General features: G+C 42.7%; 1 protein-coding gene across 1 annotated transcript in view; it reads left to right on the forward strand.

Annotated features, from left to right (window-relative positions):
• Positions 1–18,930, forward strand: part of VILL (villin like) — a 102,098-nt gene that overhangs the window by 21,102 nt on the left and 62,066 nt on the right. Inside the window, exon 2 of the mRNA XM_040433741.1 lies at positions 16,090–16,165. Coding sequence (XP_040289675.1) covers positions 16,103–16,165 — 63 coding nt within the window. The 5' untranslated portion in view covers positions 16,090–16,102. The remainder of the gene's footprint in view (positions 1–16,089; positions 16,166–18,930) is intronic.

Genomic DNA, 18,930 nt, shown 5'->3' on the forward strand with positions numbered 1-18,930 from the left:
GCAGACCGCAAAATACATATGGTCGTGTGCATGAGCTCTTACTATGTGAATCCCATTCTAAACAGAATAGACTGACTGAAGGAAGTGGGTGTGTCTTCCTTCACTGGCTGGCTCCAGAGCTTATTGAGCTTCTGAGCTCAGGGCAGAGGCCCCTTCCCCATCCGTAGCTCAGAGGTTGAACACTGCAGAATGCTTAGCCTCTCTTACTATTGTTCTGTGTATGGCAGCCACATCTTCACTCCAGTACAAAGTGCATTTCTTACCCAGAACACATTTGTGAAGTGCATGACTGCCTTTGCATGTGTTGGTTTTAGCTTGTTTATTAGTTAGCATTCCTCAATGGACTGACTCTGCATCAGTTTACATAGTCGTTGCCCCGTCTGTGCGTAATCAATGTATCCTTGCGTTCTGGATATTTCCCCTCATAAACTCTCCCTCTCCCCCATAAACTATCTTGGATTATTTTCCCCTCTCTATGTCATGATAATGTGTATTCTGAGTCCTAGATCTGCTTGCTGTGAGCATAAACTGTTTCTTACACACTATTCGTGTCCCAACCTATCCCTTGGTTGAACTTAATAGACTTATGTCTTTTATCAGCCATATTAACTATGTAACTATGAGTCCTGAAGGGGTTAAAAGGGTTGTGTCACTTCAGCAAGTGGCATGTGTTATATAGAGAATGTTAATACAAGCCACTTTCTATTGTATTGTTATTATCCATATTGCTTCCTTTCCTGGCTAGATTCGTTTTTCCTTTTGCATTATACGCTGTTCGTTTCCATGGTTACGAGCACCCTGCAATCCATCAGCAGTGGCCGTGCTTGCACAGTATAGGAAAAAGTGCTGGCTTCTCTGGTTGCGAGGACCATGGAAGTTCATATACTGTAGGCTAGTGCTTTTTCCTATAATGTGCAAGCACGACCACCGCTGAGGGATTGCAGGGTGCTCGTAACCATGGAAACTAGCAGTGTATATGTGATGTATAATGAGATGTCTCCAAATACCTAATTTACATAAGTAAACAAATATATGTTGGAACTTATTGACCGAAGAGGAAATAAATATATAGTTTTCCTCAGCATTAGGGATGAGCGAACTTGTGTTTTCAAGTTCGACATACAAGGTTCGGGTTCGGGTTATCTAAGAATGCCGTTATGGATTCTGCTACCACAGACCATAACGTATGGTCCATGGTAGTGGAATCGATAACGGAATTCTTAGATAACCCGAACCTGAACCTTGTACGCCGAACATGAAAACACAAGTTCACTCATGCCTACTTAGCATGATCAACACTACCAGTCAATAATAGGGTTGATCATGCTGACAGAGGCTCTTTAAATTAAGCATCATCATGCATATGCGACCACTACTTCACTATTCAAAGTTCTCCTCACTGTTGTCATACCGTGAGGAGAAACAAGTGGTTCAGGACCCCTGTTCAGGTAATCAGTGGGGAAAAATGATTTTTAAATATGTTTCTTATAAAATAAAATAAAATTTCCTTTAACCCCTGTTGGTCCGGGGAGGGGCTAAGAACTGGTAGTAAACAGAAAGAGTGCAAGTGTGAAATACCAACCTCTGAATAGAGGAGCTTGTATGGGTTATTGTGACTACTGTGAATTGTATAGTGATAATGATAATTGCAAAGGTAATCACAGTAATTTGCTCATATCAGTATGTGAGATATATACATGTTACGTGTCATAAGTTGTGAGATCTTGGGTAACCGATAAAATTCTGCATTAGTTTTGCCCACAAAAAAAACATGGTGGTCCTTTAGCTGATTGGCCCCCTCAGCCTCCAGCCCCAATAGCATTTGCATATGACTATAGTTATGCCCATCCTTAGAACACCAAAATATGCAGGTGGGATTGGATTCAAATTGGTGGAGAGAGAATGGCCTTTTCTTTTAGATCCAATCACACACACAATCTGCGATCGCGCACATGATGGCATATGCTGAAGAAATCACTGCCAGCTCTAGCCACACCAAACACTTTATTGTATTTATTCCCACGCTCTGCCAGGGGAAAGGAAAGAGCAGAGTGAAACCTAGATTATGTGTCACACCTGAACTCCAAATATTTGCTGACATTTTTCTGGATCTAGTGCGTGTTACTATATAGTCCAATGCTTAGATTATCCACTGCTAGCAACAAGATTTATGTGTTGGACAAATATGAATATTCATTTTAGCATTAAATTAATATTTTTAGTCCTGTCCCTCCCCAAGTTTTTGTGAATAATAAACAATCGCTAGATGGGGTATTCCCATCAATAAGATATGCCATAATGTTATGATCAGTAGGGTGTGCTGACCCCTGGTATTCCCACAAACATAGAGACTCTGGCTGCAGCACAGCTCCATTCAGGATTAGTTTGAGTCTAAGCAGCCAGACCACCAGTGATCAAGAATAAGGGGTTGCGTTCAGTATACTGGCCGTTTTTTTGTTCAGTATGCGGTACATATACTGAACCATTCATTTCAATGGTTTGGTAAAAAAAACTGAAGAGTCTCCGTGTGCATTCCGTTTCCGTATTTCCGTATCGTGAAAAGATAGAACATTTCCTATTCTTGTCCGCAAATCACGGTGCTTGGCTCCATTCAAGTCAATGGGTCCCCAACAAAAACAGAACACATACGGAAATGTATCCGTATGTTTCCGTATCCATTCCGTTTTTGCTGAACCATCTATTGAAAATGTTATGCTCAGCCCAATTTTTTCTATGTAATTACTGTATACTGTATATGACATACGGAAAAACTGAAAAACGGAAAGGAAACACAACGGAAACAAAAAACGGAACAATGGATCCGTAAAAAAGGACCTCAAAACACTGGAAAAGCCATACTGTCGTGTGCATGAGCCCTTAATTTCATTACTTCCAATAATAAAAAATAAAAAAAACTGCTCAAAGGGCAGGGTCATTATGGGATCATCATACTGTTGAATGGTGTTAAAAATGAGTAAAGCAGTAAAATCAACTCATTTATTTTCAGGAAAAATAATAGTTGTCAAGAATAAAGTAGAACCAGGTCCTAGAAATCCATAAAAAGTCTTAAAGGGGTTGTGCCATGAAAAAAATCAACATTTCTTAAACCAGCACTTGGATCTGACTACTTTTGTAATTGCATGTAATTCAAAATTTAGTATAGACACTGAGATATTCAATAAAGTGTATCTGTACAGCGCCACCTGCTGTTTGTTCTTCTTTGTTTATTTCTTGTGGTCACGGTTGAAATCTTAAACTGTCACCAGCCATATCTTTTGAAAGAGCTGCAGCAGGAAGGACACCCCCCCCCCCCCAGAGCTGTGATAGGGAGAGAGCTGCAGCAGGAAGGACCGCCCCCCCCCCCCGAGCTGTGATAGGGAGAGAGCTGCAGCAAGAAGGACACCCCCCCCCCCCCAGAGCTGTGATAGGGAGAGAGCTGCAGCAGGAAGGACCCCCCCCCCCCCCCCGAGCTGTGATAGGGAGAGAGCTGCAGCAAGAAGGACACCCCCCCCCCCCTTAGAGCTGTGATAGGGAGAGAGCTGCAGCAAAAAGGACACACACCCTGAAAAAGGACATGTCCCCTGAGCTACCAACCTGAGATAAATCAAGCAGAACAATTGGAGCAATGAATGGGGAGGTGTCTGTACAGGGCTGGTTCTAGCTTTGTTAGAAAGAGATTGTCGTGTACTATATGATGTCTGATTTTCATTTTTTACATCAATCATAGGATAACCCCTTTAAAGGGGTTGTCTAAGGGAAGGCTTTGAAGAAATATTGCAAGAATGAAGTGGGAGTAGCTCTGACAAGTTTGTGACCTGTCTGCTCTACTAGCTTTTCTTTGGATGGCTGCATGACAGCCCATTATAGTCAATAACAGCCATGAGTCCACCTGGTGGGGGTCATGGTGGTCAGGTCACGGGCTGATCGCACACTGAGCCTAGCAACAGGCCATTAACGTGTTTCCTGATACAACCCCTTAACATTTCTAGCCCTGCCTTGGAACAGTGGTATATGGTTCATAGAAAGGAAACATGTTGATATCCAATCATTCAAAATGCAAGTATCATTTATAATATAATGAAATGTATCACATGCAATGACATGTAGACCTAACGATAGAAATCATGTCATGGGTCTTCAGCAGTATTTGTCTGGCCGAATCTCGTCACTAATGCTGGAAACAGGCCGTGTCCCATTATAGTCGAAGGGAGATATGATAAACTCCGGCAGGCTGTTCCGGCAAAGGATCGTTTTAGTGCTAGTGAGTGTTCAGTACTTCACCTTAATCTGCCTGCTTTGTCTGTGGAGTCATAAGAAAAGCAATTTTGCAAAACAAATATGAAGGATTTCACTTTTCGATTTTAATGGTTTGGCACGCAATGCTGCAGATTTTCCATGTATTATGCATAAGGATTCAGTCTAGGTAGAGTAGATCATACAACTTTGTTGAGGTTCAGAAAAGCTATGGAGCCATAAACAGAACTATATTTATGTCTATGCGCCACCAAAGAACTCAACCAAAACATAGCGGTGTATACTGTGTAATGTGAATAACAATGCTTGTCAAGGCTTTAACCCCTTCATGACACAGTGATGTTTTTGCACTTTTGTTTTTCTAATTTGTGCCTTCCCGAAGCCATAACGTTTGTTTGTTTGTTTTTTCTGTTCACATGGACATAGGAGGGTCTGTTTTTTTCAGGGACAAGTTGTTTCTAATGGCACCATTTAATATTGCACATGATGTAGTGGAAAGCTAGGGGGAAAAAAAATATTCTGCCACAGTTTTATGAGTTTTATTTTTTATGGCCTTCCCCATGCAGTAAAACTAAGCTGTTCCCCTTATTCTTTGAGTCAGTAAGATTACAACAATACCATATTTGTATAGTTTTTCTTGCATTTTAATATATAAAAAAAAAAAAACATTTTTACCCCCATAACTTTTCTATATTTATGGAGTGAGGGCTAATTTTTTGAGGGGCAATAGGTAGGTTTCAGTGATACAACTTTGCGATGTGTATAATGTTTTGATCACTTTTTGTTAAATTTTTTGAGTTGAAGCAACAAAACAAAACGAAATTCAAATTGGCCATTTTGATTTTTTTTTTTCCCTGTTAGGCTACTTTCACACCTGCGTTTAGGTCGGATCCGTCTGGTATGTGCCCAGACGGATCCGCACCTATAATGCAAACGCTTAGATCCGTTCAGAACGGATCCGTTTGCATTACCATGAACAAAAAAAAAAAAAAAAAAAAAAAATTTTTTTTTTTGTTCATGATAATGCAAACGGATCCGTTTTGACTTTACATTGAAAGTCAATGGGAGACGGATCCATTTGAAAATTGAGCCATACTGTGTCAACTTCAAACGGATCCGTCCCCATTGACTTACATTGTAAGTCTGGACGGATCCGTTTGCCTCCGCACGGCCAGGCGGACACCTGAACGCTGCAAGCTGCGTTCAGGTGTCCGCCTGCTGAGCGGAGCGGAGGACAAACGGAGCCAGACTGATGCATTCTGAGCGGATCCGCATCCATTCAGAATGCATTAGGGCTGGACGGATCCGTTCGGGGCCGCTTGTGAGCCCCTTCAAACGGAACTCACAAGCGGAGCCCCGAACGCTAGTGTGAAAGTAGCCTTACATTGTAAGTCTGGACGGATCCCGTTTGCCTCCGCACGGCCAGGCGGACACCTGAACGCTGCAAGCTGCGTTCAGGTGTCCGCCTGCTGAGCGGAGCGGAGGACAAACGGAGCCAGACTGATGCATTCTGAGCAGATCCGCATCCATTCAGAATGCATTAGGGCTGGACGGATCCGTTCGGGGCCGCTTGTGAGCCCCTTCAAACGGAACTCACAAGCGGAGCCCCGAACGCTAGTGTGAAAGTAGCCTTACAGTGTTCACCATACAGGCTAAATATATTTTTATTATTTTGGGGCATGCTGGTGCACATTTTTAAACTTTTTTTTAATTTTTAATATTTTTTAAAACTTTCTTACTTTTTTTAAGCCCCCCTAGGGGCTTCAATATGCGATCTTCAGATTGCTTATGCCTTACATTGCAATGAAGGCTAAATTTATTATGTTCTTATGGAATCCTGTCACTTATGCAGATAAGTGTAAGTAATCCATTGTCAGTTTACGGCTGCTGTGAGGGGAAAATGTTATCTGCAAGTTAATCCTTATTAATTATAGTAGTGTGGAAATGGGGTGACACTATGACACATCCATTGTTCTTTTGCTAGACCTAGATAAAGATTCTCCGAGAAGAGCATTGCATTTCTAAGTGTAATGTGTGATGCTCTAATTGAGTGGTTACAGGAGGAATCTCTCTAGCCGCAGTGATCGCCTGACTGAGAATGTTAAGCAAGTGTCTGCCATGCTAAAAGTCCAAACAAAGAGGAAGTTAAAGAGCCAGGACAGGAAGTAGAAGACATTGAGCAGCTTAAAAAATTACTTAGAAAACCATCCACCTGTTTTTTAATAAAAGAAATTACATTACAAAATAGCCACATATTGGTTGCTTATATGTGATGAAAAGGGTTTTGATGGTCGTGTCCCTTTAACCATCTAATACACTAGAATGTCATGGATCATAGTTGAAGAGGTTTAATCAAGTGGAAGATTAGAGCCTTTCATGTTTTACTTTTCTCCTAATCTATGAAATACTTTATTCATTCGTCACTGCTAACATACATGACGTGAGAAAATGATTACAGAAAATGAAATGGCGATGGCTGGCTACGAAGATTGGACAAAGGTTTTAATGGAATCGTGAGACAATCTGTGTATGGAGAGGGGAGAGGGTGTCTGTTGTGGGAAACAGAGATTGGGTATACTGGATTTTAACATGCTGCTCCTTTGTTGAGTCACTTTTCTCTCCAAGTGAACATGGATACTCAGCTCATGCATGCTTAGCGGTAAAATTGTGATAAATGCTTAACCGGCAACTGACCGCATAGTCCCCTCTATCCCTTGAGAGCACATGCTTGCTTGGCCCCTGTATTGGTATATTAGCGCTGTATATTACATAGTAGTAGAAGGTGTAAATACAGATTCCAATGAAAAACATGAGGATCAGAGAGATCTCTGTTCAAATCAATCCTATAATCTAAGGTAGTGTGAAAAAACATGTAAGAAAGGGTGAAAAAACACTGGCAGGAGGGGTTAATTGTTACTGTTATATATAAAGGCATTAACAGTAGAGGGAATGATAAGTAGGTGTAGGAGATTAGGCATGACTAATATTTTTCAACATAAAGGCAAATCTCATATGAGAGTTACAGACTTGGATGATTAAAGAAGTGAAGTTGTCCAAGGTAAAAGGCATGGTAAGGGATGAAAAAAATAAAATAGTTATACTCACTGTTCCAAACTCCTCCATTTGAGAGCCATCGCTCTGTTCCTTCAAGACCAGGTGATGTGCCATATATATGGGACGTCATGGCTACATCGGCAGGAAAGATCAGAATGGTGGTGTTGGAGCAGAGGGGCTTCAGAACAGTGAGCATAACTTATTTTTTTTATAAACCTTTTAGCATTAATTCCATGACCTGGACAACCCCTTTAAATCAGCAGAGGTGCAGAGAGGAGGTTTTGGACAATATTTATGATTTAAGGTAAAAATCAGTAAGGGAGAGTTCACATTTCTGTTTCATTTTCCGTTGGAATCCTGTGCATCAGCTAGGGCTCATGCACATGAACGTGTGCTGCCTGTGCCGTGCATTGGGGACCGCAAGTTGTGTCCTGCGCGGGCGGATGCTGACCCTTTCAACTTGAATGGGTCTGTGATCAGTCTGCACTGCAAAAAAATAGAGCATGTTTTTTTTTGCAGTGCGGAGGCACGGACTGAAATGCCAGGGAAGCACTCTGTAGTGCTTCCATGAACTTCCGCTTCATGCCTCCGCTCTCCTATTTTCCAGATTACGGACCCATTCAGGTTCGGTCCGCATCCGTGATATGGTGCACAAGTGACCAGTGCCTGTACATTGTGGACTCATTGTTTGCGGGCCACAATACGGGAATGGAAGGCACAGGATCCAGTTTTTTTACAGGATCCTGTAAAAAAAAACAGATTCTGTTGCACATTTGGCATCCGTTAGAGCCATTTCTGTCTAAGATACTTTTTTAGATGGGAAAAATAAATCCTGCATGCAGTACTTTTTTTCCATCTAAAAAATGGATCTCAAACAGAAATTGCTCCCATGGATGCAAAATGTGCAATAGGATCCTTTTTTTTTCACATGATCCTGTTTTTATTTTTTCTGTTCTTCTAACGGAACATGAAACGGCGATGTGAACTTTCGCTAAGGCGGTGAAGATATTTGAAGGTAAATTAGTTTTGAAGAGAAATCTACATATAGCTTCTAGTAGTCACAATCTCTGACCTGCTCTAACAATCCAGCCTGTCCAGGATACGGCGGTCAACTCCAGTTTCCTCTAGTATGTTCTTCTGTTAGTCAGGAAGGGCTGAATATTTAACTGATGCCTAACAATATATGTCATGTCATATAGTCTTTCTTCACACAGACATTTTTGTGGCATTTTTTAGGATATTTGACAAGAATGTTTTAGGTGGTGTGCTTTTTTTAGGCACCCTTCACACATGACTTTAGTGTGGCATTTTTTTTTACCATTAATAAAAGCCATAAAAAGCACATGCATTTTTTTTGCATCCCACATGTATTTTTGTGTCGTTATTTAGTGGTGTTTTTTTTTTAAAGGGAGTCTGTCACCTCCATATGGCCATATACAGTGCTTACATTGTCCTATAGCACACCTATACATGAATGTAATACAACCTTTGTTATTTTCTTAACATTTGCAGAAGCTGGAAAAACGAAGTAGAATTCATATGCAAATGAGCACCCGCAAGTGCCCAGGGGCGGCGTTCACTGTGCTGGAGCCCAGGCCGCTCTGCCTTTTTTCATTGTTTCCCCGCTCCAGCCTCTGCTTATGCCCGCCCTCCTATTCCTGATCAAAGTTCGTTTTTCCAGCTTCTGCAAGTGTAAACAAAAAGACAAAAGGTACCGTTACATTCATGTATAGGTGTGCGATAGGACAATGTAAGCGCTGTATATGGCCATATGGAGGTGACAGACTCCCTTTAACCTTTGAATAGCATTTTTTTCTTGTTTATTTTCCCTATAGAGAATGGGATGGAAAAACACCAGAAAAAATGTACCCAAACTGAATTTAAAAAAAATGCATGTGTCCTGTGTTTCATATTTCCCATGGACTTTCATCTAACATCTAGAGTTGAAGTTTTTACCAAATACGTCAGTAAAAACACCACAAAAAACTATTGTGCGAATTTACCATTATACAGACATGTATGACACCAGGGGCATTGCTAGGGTCAAAAAAGATCCCGAGCACAAGCCCCAATGAATATGGCCCAATTCTCTAAGTCCACCCCCCACCCCCATCCCCTGCATTTTGCTCTACTTGCTATACAGTAGCACATACCTCTCATATCCAGTGCCTCCCAGGTGACGTCTCCTCCGATGTAGATCTTCTCTGTCATCATCTTCTCCATTCAGTCCGGACAACTTCTCTCAGCCGCCTCGTCTCTGCAAAGTGTGACACACAGACATCTTAGCTTCCTCCCTATTTCTATCATCATACTCCAACCTGGAGCCCCCACAGTATTATCCTACCGCTTACTATGCCCCCCAATACCCCCAAATACGTAGAAAAATAAGTGCCATACAGATAATCTTCCCCATAGTAATAGTACTTCTCATAGTCCCTTATAGAATGCCCTCATTAGTAACACTGCCCCGCATTAAGTAATTTGCCTCCCACACTGCCCCACATTAGGTAATTTGCCCACCACACTGCCCCACATTAGGTAATTTGCCCACCACACTGCCCCACATTAGGTAATTTGCCCACCACACTGCCCCACATTAGGTAATTTTCCCCCAGTCTCATACCAGCTGTACATATATAATAATCTATAGGAGAATATACCAGTAGTACCTACTACCTGGGCTTAGGTCCTTGCGCCTAGGCTGGCTCATGCTGAATCGACTAGTGCTGCCTGCTGAACACTGGAGGCTGGGCCGGCTCTGGCTAGCTGAGTCGACGCTGACTGAGTATGCCTGGGCCTGACTGGCAGTCAGAGAACGAGGGCGACCGACCGTTTCAACAATATGGCTGGGCCAGACGCCAGTGAGTACAGTGGAGTAGGCACTGCAGTGGCACCGGCACTGCGCTCGTCTGTTCCCGCCTGCAGAAACAAGAATTGGCCGGCGGTGCAGCAGCGCTGATGACGTGATATCACAGCGCGCTGTGTGATCTGGACATGCTGCGTGGCCCTGCCTCCTGCCATGGGGTTGGAATCGGATCGGATACTAGTTGTTGGGGCTGCTGCTGGCGCGAGGTTCGGGGCAGTGGTAGATTGATTCGGGGCCCTGGCCCCGGATAAAAGGCCCTAGCGACACCCCTGTATGACACCACTCTACAGCCTCATGCACATGACCATGTGCCGGCTATACCCGTGCTGCAGACCACAAATTGTGTGCCTAACTAGTGTTGACCACGAATATTCGAATTGCAAATTTTTATCGCGAATATAGGTACTTCGAAAATTTGCGAATATTTAGAATATAGTGATATATATTCGTAATTTTGAATATTCGAGATTTTTTATTGCGAATTTTTGTAATGCTAATTTTTGTAATGCTAATTTTTATCGCAAATTTTTCAATTGCCGAGTAAAAACATGATTCCTTCCTGCTTCTTGCTTGTGGGCCAATGACTCATTGGCCCATAAGCAAGAAGCAGGGAGGAATCATAACTTTAAATGGGAAAAATCATGAATATTCAAAAAAAAAAAAAAAAAAAAAACGCACTATATCGAATATATTCATTTTTTATAGCAAATATAAAAAAAAAAGAATATAGAGCAATTTAGCTAATATAGTGCTATAATCTTCTTTGTCTAATAGTTGTAATTTTTTTCTCATCTGAAGTCCAGATTGGACTATATATTCTTGTTTTAGAATATTACGAATATTTGAAAAAACGAATATATTCGATATAGTGCTATGACTCATTGGCTCACAAGCAAGAAGCAGGGAGGAATCATGTTTTTGCTCGGCAATTTAAAAATTTGCGATAAAAATTCGCATTACGAAAATTTGCATATTACGCAATCATTACCTTGTCGATTTTTCGAATAAAAAATCGTAGAATACAACGAATATTCAAATTCACGAATATTCGGCCAATATTCTGCGAAATATCGCGAATTCGAATATGACCCCTTCCGCTCATCACTATGCCTAACATCTGTGGACGTGAACCCATTCACCTGCACTACTTTTTTGTGGTGTGGAGGCACAGACAGAAAACCTTCCAATCCAATCCTTATATTGTGGACCCGCTGTTTGCCTACAGTCATGTGCATAAGACCTAAGGGTACTACCACACTGTCAGCTTTCTGCATACAGTTTTGAAAGCCAAAATCAGGAGTGGACCATTAAAGGATATAAAGTATAAAAGAGAGTTACAGCTTCTCCTCTTCTTTTAATTAACACTCGTTTTTGGCTTCCAAAATTACATGCAGAAAGCCGATCTTGCCGTACCCTAAGGGCTCATGCAGACAAGTGTTGTTTTTGTCAGCATCTGATCCGCATTTTTTGCGAGTTGGATTTTGAACCCTTTCACTTCAATGGGGACACATAAGATGCGGACCGCAGTACGTATGCTGTTTGCATCTGTATGTCTGTTCTGTGCCATCCGCAAAAATATAGAACATGTCCTATTCTTGTCCGCATTACGGACAAGGATAGGTCTGTTCTATAATGGCCCAGACATATGAAAAATATGAAATGCAGGCCAGATGTGTGTACTTTTGTCTTTCTGGATTCTTTTCAAAAAACACAGTTACTATACTGTACTACTGGGCATTTTTTCCGGTAATTTCACATCTTTTCTATATGGGAAAAAAACCATGAGGGAAACGCCAGTGGGCAAACACACTGCAAAAAACACCAGAAGAAAAGTCACATATAATGCAGGTGGTCCAAAAAAAAAATGCATGCAGGCAGTGCAAATTAATTTGTGTAGGGACCTATTTTTCAATACAGAAGCCTATGGGAATTACAATTTAAAAAAAAAAAAAAGCCAAGGGAGCAAGAAATGCTAGGAAGCTGTCTTAAAGCGCCGGTAAAACAATGCAGTGTTTTTAAGGCTTTTTATAATTTCCTACTGGCCAACATGTAACATCAGGTCCCAGCATGTTTTAATTTTTTTGCACCAAAAAGAAATGTAAATGAAAAAAAAACAGCTGCACAGCGTGACTAGAAAGTCATCTAACCACCCTAAGGGCTATTACACACATGAAATTAGTGCTGTGTTTTTTTTGTTCACCAAAAAGGCCATAGAATTCACTTGGATTTTTGTGGCTTTTTTTTTTTTTTAAAACTAATGTGTGAGTGGCATTTTTAAGCATTTTTTTCCTGTAGAGAAGGATGTCTGAAAAAACGCCTTAGCTATTAAATGCTGCATTAAGGAATGCCAGAAAGGCAAAAAATGCACCACTATGCAAAAAACAAAAAAAACTTGTGACCTGCATTTCATAATTTCCAGAGACTTTCAAATAACATCTGGAGCTTGTTGCGAAACCACAGATGCAAAAAATATCACTAAAAACCACACAGCTGCGAAAAATACCACAAAACTCAGGGGCACGTTTATTAAGACCGGCATTTTAGACGCCGGCCTTAATAAATCCCTAAGCTGGTGGTGAATTCACAGGAGTTATGAAAAGGCGCAGGCCCCTCCATAACCTTAGCGCATCCAGCGCCAGTTCTAAATGTAAGACCGCTTCCTAGATTTAGACCTTTTTCTACGCCTGAAATAGTCCCCCATGCTACACCCACAACTTTAGACCTGGCATGAGCGGGCAGAAGTTGTAGATTGCAGCGCAACCAACTGTTGCGCCGCCATCTGCGTCTGAAATGCGCCAATATAGTTGTATTTCAGTATAATAAATAACCCCCTCAGTTTTTAGGTAAAATACATAATCTGGACTGATGGACAGTATGTAATTTAACACAGTCCTTTGGAAAGAGTTAAATGTGACTGACGTGAATACAGTTGCTCTTTACTAGAATGTCTGTGTTTGCATGGAGTATTAATGGATTGATGGAGACAGCTCTCGCTTTATGTATCAGTCTGCAGCACCTGAACTAATGGGAAGTCCAGGCTTTGTCAGATAAAACAGGCCACCTGCCAGGCAACAAACAGTACAATGTATACAGCCACGTACAATGTTGACTTCCTGCCAATGCATCCAGCCACAGACAAGATTTGAAAGTTTTAACATTTTACTCGCCATTAATCCATCAGTTAACAATATGTGGAGAATTTACAGGATGTCAGCTGCCCAAGCGTGCTACAAGACTTCACTCGTAAAGAATGAAAATCAGGAGTGGATCAAAACAGGAGATAAAGTATTATAGAGGAGGTTGTCCAGGATTTCACAATTCATGGACTACCCTATCAATACCTGATGGGCGGAGGGTCTGATACCCCGCATCCCCCAGACGAGCTGTTTTGGAGTAACTTTATCACTGGAAGTTGCTGGCAAAACTACTGTACCCAGTTCTGTCCATTGTGTAGTGCACTGAGCTGATTACTGCTGCACTGCTCCCATTCATCTCAGTGGGAGCAGTGCTGCAGTAACCAGCTCTGTCTACTACTCAATGGATGGAACTTAGTTTCGGTAATGATTTTCAATGCAGGAGCTACTTTCAACGCTGGTGTCCGGAGGGCAGGATGTCAGAGAATAGGCCATCAATAAAAAAAAAATCCTGGATAGCGTCTCTAAGGACCTGTATTACTCCTCTTTTTTTAACCCAATTCTGGTTTAAGCTTCAAAAACGGCATCAAACAATCTGAACATGTGGCAGTAACCTTAAAGGGGGGCCTTTCGGGCAGATCACTTCATGTGACTGGGTCTGCAGAGGAAGGCATACTTACCTGCTCCTTGATGCTGGGTTCTGGCTCCTTTTCTCCCCCGCTGCAGCTGCCAAGCCCTGGTACCTGCAGTCTGAACCAAGAGGTGGGGAGCAGGTAAATATGCAGCACTCTGGCGTAGGTCTGGCCATGTGGAGGGTTTGCCCAAAAGGCCTCCGAAGATGAAAAAACCCTTTAAAAAGTCTAGGTTAATTGACTTCCAATGAAACTGGAGTGAAAATCAGTATACAGTGCTGCACAATATACTGCTGTTATATAAACGGTGAGGACCCTGTCAGCACTACTCACATGTCAGAGGAAACAGGTGAATTCCTCATAAAACAATGATTCTGAAGTTCAATTCTTGTTATTCCTCCAGAAAATGTATTAATAAATAAACTGTGTGTTACCATTAGGCCCCCTGCACACAAACGTGTGCACCCCGTGGTTGTGCTGCGGCCCACAAAATGCGGGCCGCAATGCACGAACACAGTCCGTGGGGCAGCCGCAGCGGATCGCGGACCCATTCACTTTAATGCGTCCGCGATCCGGCCGTTCCGCAAAAAAATAGGACATGTTCTATCTTTTTGCGGAACGGAAGTACGGGACGAAACCCCACGGAAGCACTCTGTAGTGCTTCCGTAGGGTTCCGTTCCGTGCTTCTGTTCCGCACCATTCTGCATCTCCGGATTTGCAGACCCATTCAAGTAAATGGGTCCGCATCCGGGATGCGGAATGCCCACGGAACGGCACCCGTGTATTGCAGATCAGCAAATACGGTCCGCAAAGCGGCATGGGAAGCAGACGTTTGTGTGCAGGGGGCCTTAGCCTGTGTTAATGCTTTGTGTGTAGGGGCCCGGGGGGGACGTCACTTCCTGTTGACAAAGAAATGTTAACACCTAGTTGACATGTAAGTCATATTTTCTTCATTTACGTCTCCTGCACAGGACCATATTTTTGTTCCACAACTGATCCCTATTTTTGCAGATAGGATGCGAACCCATTCATTTCATTGGGGCTGCAAAAAATATGGACAGTCCACGGTGTGTGCTGTCCGCATCCATATGTCCCGCAAAAAATAAATAAATAAATAAATAGAACCTATTCTTGTCCATTTTGTGGACAGGGATAGGACATTTCTATAGATGGGAAAAATAAAATGGCAGCACATACACGGACAGTATTTGTGTTTTATACAACCGTGGTTTTTGGAACTGCTAAACATATATGATTGTGTGCATGAGACCTTACTCTAATACTTCTCTCCCCCAACATTATCTGTCAGGGGAGAGTTGAGAACCCCTGATATACCTTAGATTGTCAGCCACTCCCGCCGTATGTGTATGGGGACCATCATTGCTTTTCCTTGTATGCCAAAAGCTACGTTAACTGTACATACTGATTATGAGTGGTAATATATTCCAGCTTGTTATTTACCTGGGCTTCATTTCTCCAGCTCTGCTCATTTGAATATATTCAAACAAGAAACTCACTACACTTCACCTTGTATTACAAGGCACTGTAGTTATGTCTTTATAATAGCATTTAATAGACCTTATGTACCAAAAGTGATACAAAACATGTCACACACCTCATCTGCAGTCAAAACTAGAACCACGGTGACAATGTGACAGCATATATTTACATCCACGGCTCTTTTCCAAGTACTAAAGTCGTTATCAAGTTTCCAGGGGGGGAAAAAAGCTGCAAATTCTATAAATATAAAATACTACTACTTACTTCTCCAGTCCCCTGTAGGCATGTAACTGCTGCAGTCAATCAATGGCCTAGTCATGTGCCATACCACTGGCATGTTGACTCCCACGATGGCTTCAGCAGTCACATGCTGGCTGCTTGTAAAGACCATTGGGACTGCCAAGGCATCTGCACTGGATTGGCGAGGGACTGAAGAAATAAGGCTACGTTCACAAAGTCCTTTTTTAAATAATGTATCTCAGATGGAAATAAATGGGCAGCACGGTGGCTCAGTGGTTAGCACTGCTATGGGAATAGTTTTTTCTATAATATGCCCCTAGGTTCATCTTCATGTAAAATATGAAGTTTGAAATGTCATTTTTCCATTAATAATTTATTAATCTAACATTTCTCTAATCCTGTCTTACAGTTTTTCTGCCAAAATGAGCACACAACCACTTGCTAACATTAGTAGGAAGCCTGGCTTACAAATATGGTCCATCGAGGTAAGTAACTCTCTTACTTTGTAATTGTTTGTGAGCCCTGTTACTGATTTGGCATTGGGGCCCAGAGCCTTAAATGGGTTGTACCATCTGGACATTCGTGGCATATTGGTAGGATACACCATAATTGTCTAATAGGCACAGCCCCACCTCTGAGACCTGCTCCTTTCTCAATAATGTGCCCCTAACATGAATGGAGAGCAAAGCTCACATGCACAGCTTTCCCCATTCACTGCTATGGGACGTCCAAAAGAAATCCAAATAGGAGCAGGTCTCAGATGTCCTGTTGATATGTCATAAATGTCCAGATTGGACAACCCCTTTAAGGTTAACCTTTTTAGGCCAATGTTTATTCCTACATAATCTGTGGGGATGGCTCTAGGTTTATGTGGATCCTTGTGTGACAAAGTCACAGAGTCAGGCCTCTTGTACACAAACGTTTTTTTTTTGCGTGTATGTTCAGTTTTTTTGTGTTCCGTATACGGTGCGTATATGGAACCATTCATTTCAATGGGTCCTCAAAAAAACGGAATGCACTCCTTATGCATTCCGTTTCCGTATTTCCGTTCCGTTCAAAGATAGGACATGTTCTATTATTGTCTGCATAATGGACAAGGATAGTACTGTTCTATCAGGGGCCAGCTGTTCCGTTCCGCAAAAAATGAAATGCACACGGAAGTCATCCGTATTTTTTGCGGATCTGTATTTTTGCGGTCCACTAAATACTGAAAAAGCCATACGGTCGTTTGCAAGAGGCCTCAATGTCAACCACCTCTGAACAATCATAGAACATGTGTACTCAGACTGCGATGGGCCACTCAAGCTCAGTGCGCCTGGCATATGAACAAGTTTGCCCATTCTATGCTAGATATTAGGATATGATGACAAATATCGATATTGCATTACTGACACAGTCAATAAACTTAACAGTGTAAGGGTAGCGTTATGGAGTCCGTTATGGCTTTCCGTTATAACAGGGTTATAACGAAACATAACGGAATCCATAGGATGGAATGCAAAACAGAAGCCTTCCGTTTTGTTCCGTCCTAATAGAAGTCTATGGGAAAACATAATGGATCCGTCTGTCGACAGGACTTTGTTTTCCGTCTTGCATAATGGGAACCAGACGGATCCGTTTTGATTCCCATAGACTTCTATTAGGACGGAGAGCAAACGGAATGCCTTTTAAAGGCGTTCGTTTTGCATTCCGTCATAATGCAAGTCTATGGGCAGCAAAATGGATCCGTCCTTCAGTCTTATGGAGTCCGTTATGTTCCGTTATAACCCTGTTATAACGGGCTCCATAACGCTAGTGTGAACCCACCCTAATAGTGTTTTTTATGATGTCCTAAGCTAAAATATCCCACTTAAACATCTCAATTAGGCCTCATGCACACGTTTTTTTTTGCGGTCCACAAAAACGGGTCCGTAGGTCCGTGATCCGTGTCCGTTTTTTCTTCCGTGGGTCTTCCTTGATTTTTGGAGGATCCACGGACATGAAGGAAAAAGTCTTTTGGTGTCCGCCTGGCCGTGCGGAGCCAAACGGATCCGTCCTGATTTACAATGCAAGTCTATGGGGACGGATCCATTTGACAATATGGTGCAATTGCTAACGGATCCGTCCCCCATTGACTTTCAATGTAAAGTCAGGAGTCCCTATTATACCATCGGATCAGAGTTTTCTCCAATCCGATGGTATATTTTAACTTGAAGCGTCCCCATCACCATGGGAACGCCTCTATGTTAGAATATACCATCGGATTTGAGTTAGATCGTGAAAACTTATATCCGACAGTATATTCTAATACAGAGGCGTTCCCATAGTGATGGGGACACTTCAAGTTAGAATATACTACGAACTGTGTACATGACTGCCCCCTGCTGCCTGGCAGCACCCAATCTCTTACAGGGGGCTGTGATCCGCACAATTAACCCCTCAGGTGCCGCACCTAAGGGGTTAATTGTGCGTATCATAGCCCCCTGTAAGAGATCAGGTGCTGCCAGGCAGGAGGGGGCACACCCCCCTCCCTCCCCACTTTTAAATTCATTGGTGGCCAGTGTGCCCCCCCTCCCTCCCTCCCCTGTATTACATTCATTGGTGGCCAGTGCGGCCCCCCCTCCCTCCCCTGTATTACTGTACATTCATTAGTGGTCAGTGGGCCCCCCCTCCCTGCCTCCCCTGTATTACTGTACATTCATTGGTGGCCAGTGGGCCCCCCTCCCTCCCCCTCCCTCCTAATTAAACCCCCCCCCATCATTGGTGGCAGGGGAGAGTTCCAATCGGAGTCCCAGTTTAATCGCTGGGACTCCGATCGGTAACCATGGCAACCAGGATGCTACTGAAGTCCTGGTTGCCATGGTTTCTTAGCAATTTTAGAAGCATTATACTTACCTTCGCTGTCTGTGACCGGCCGGGGGCGCTCCTCCTACTGGTAAGTGAAAGGTCTGTGCGGCGCATTGCTTATAGCACAGACCTGTCACTTACCAGTAGGAGGAGCGCCCGGCTGGTCACAGACATCGCAGGTAAGTATAATGCTTCTAAAAATTGCTAAGTAACCATGGCAACCAGGACTGCAGTAGCGTTGCCATGGTTACCGATCGGAGCCCCAGCGATTAAACTGGGACTCCGATCGGAACTCTCCGCTGCCACCAATGATAGGGGTGGGATTTTAATTAGGAGGGGGAGGGAGAGGGGACCGCACTGGCCACCAATGAATGTACAGTAATACAGGGGAGGGAGGGGGGCCCACTGGCCACCAAGGAATGTA

This window comes from Bufo bufo, chromosome 5 (assembly GCF_905171765.1).
Source record: "Bufo bufo chromosome 5, aBufBuf1.1, whole genome shotgun sequence".
Taxonomy (NCBI): Eukaryota; Metazoa; Chordata; class Amphibia; order Anura; family Bufonidae; genus Bufo; species Bufo bufo.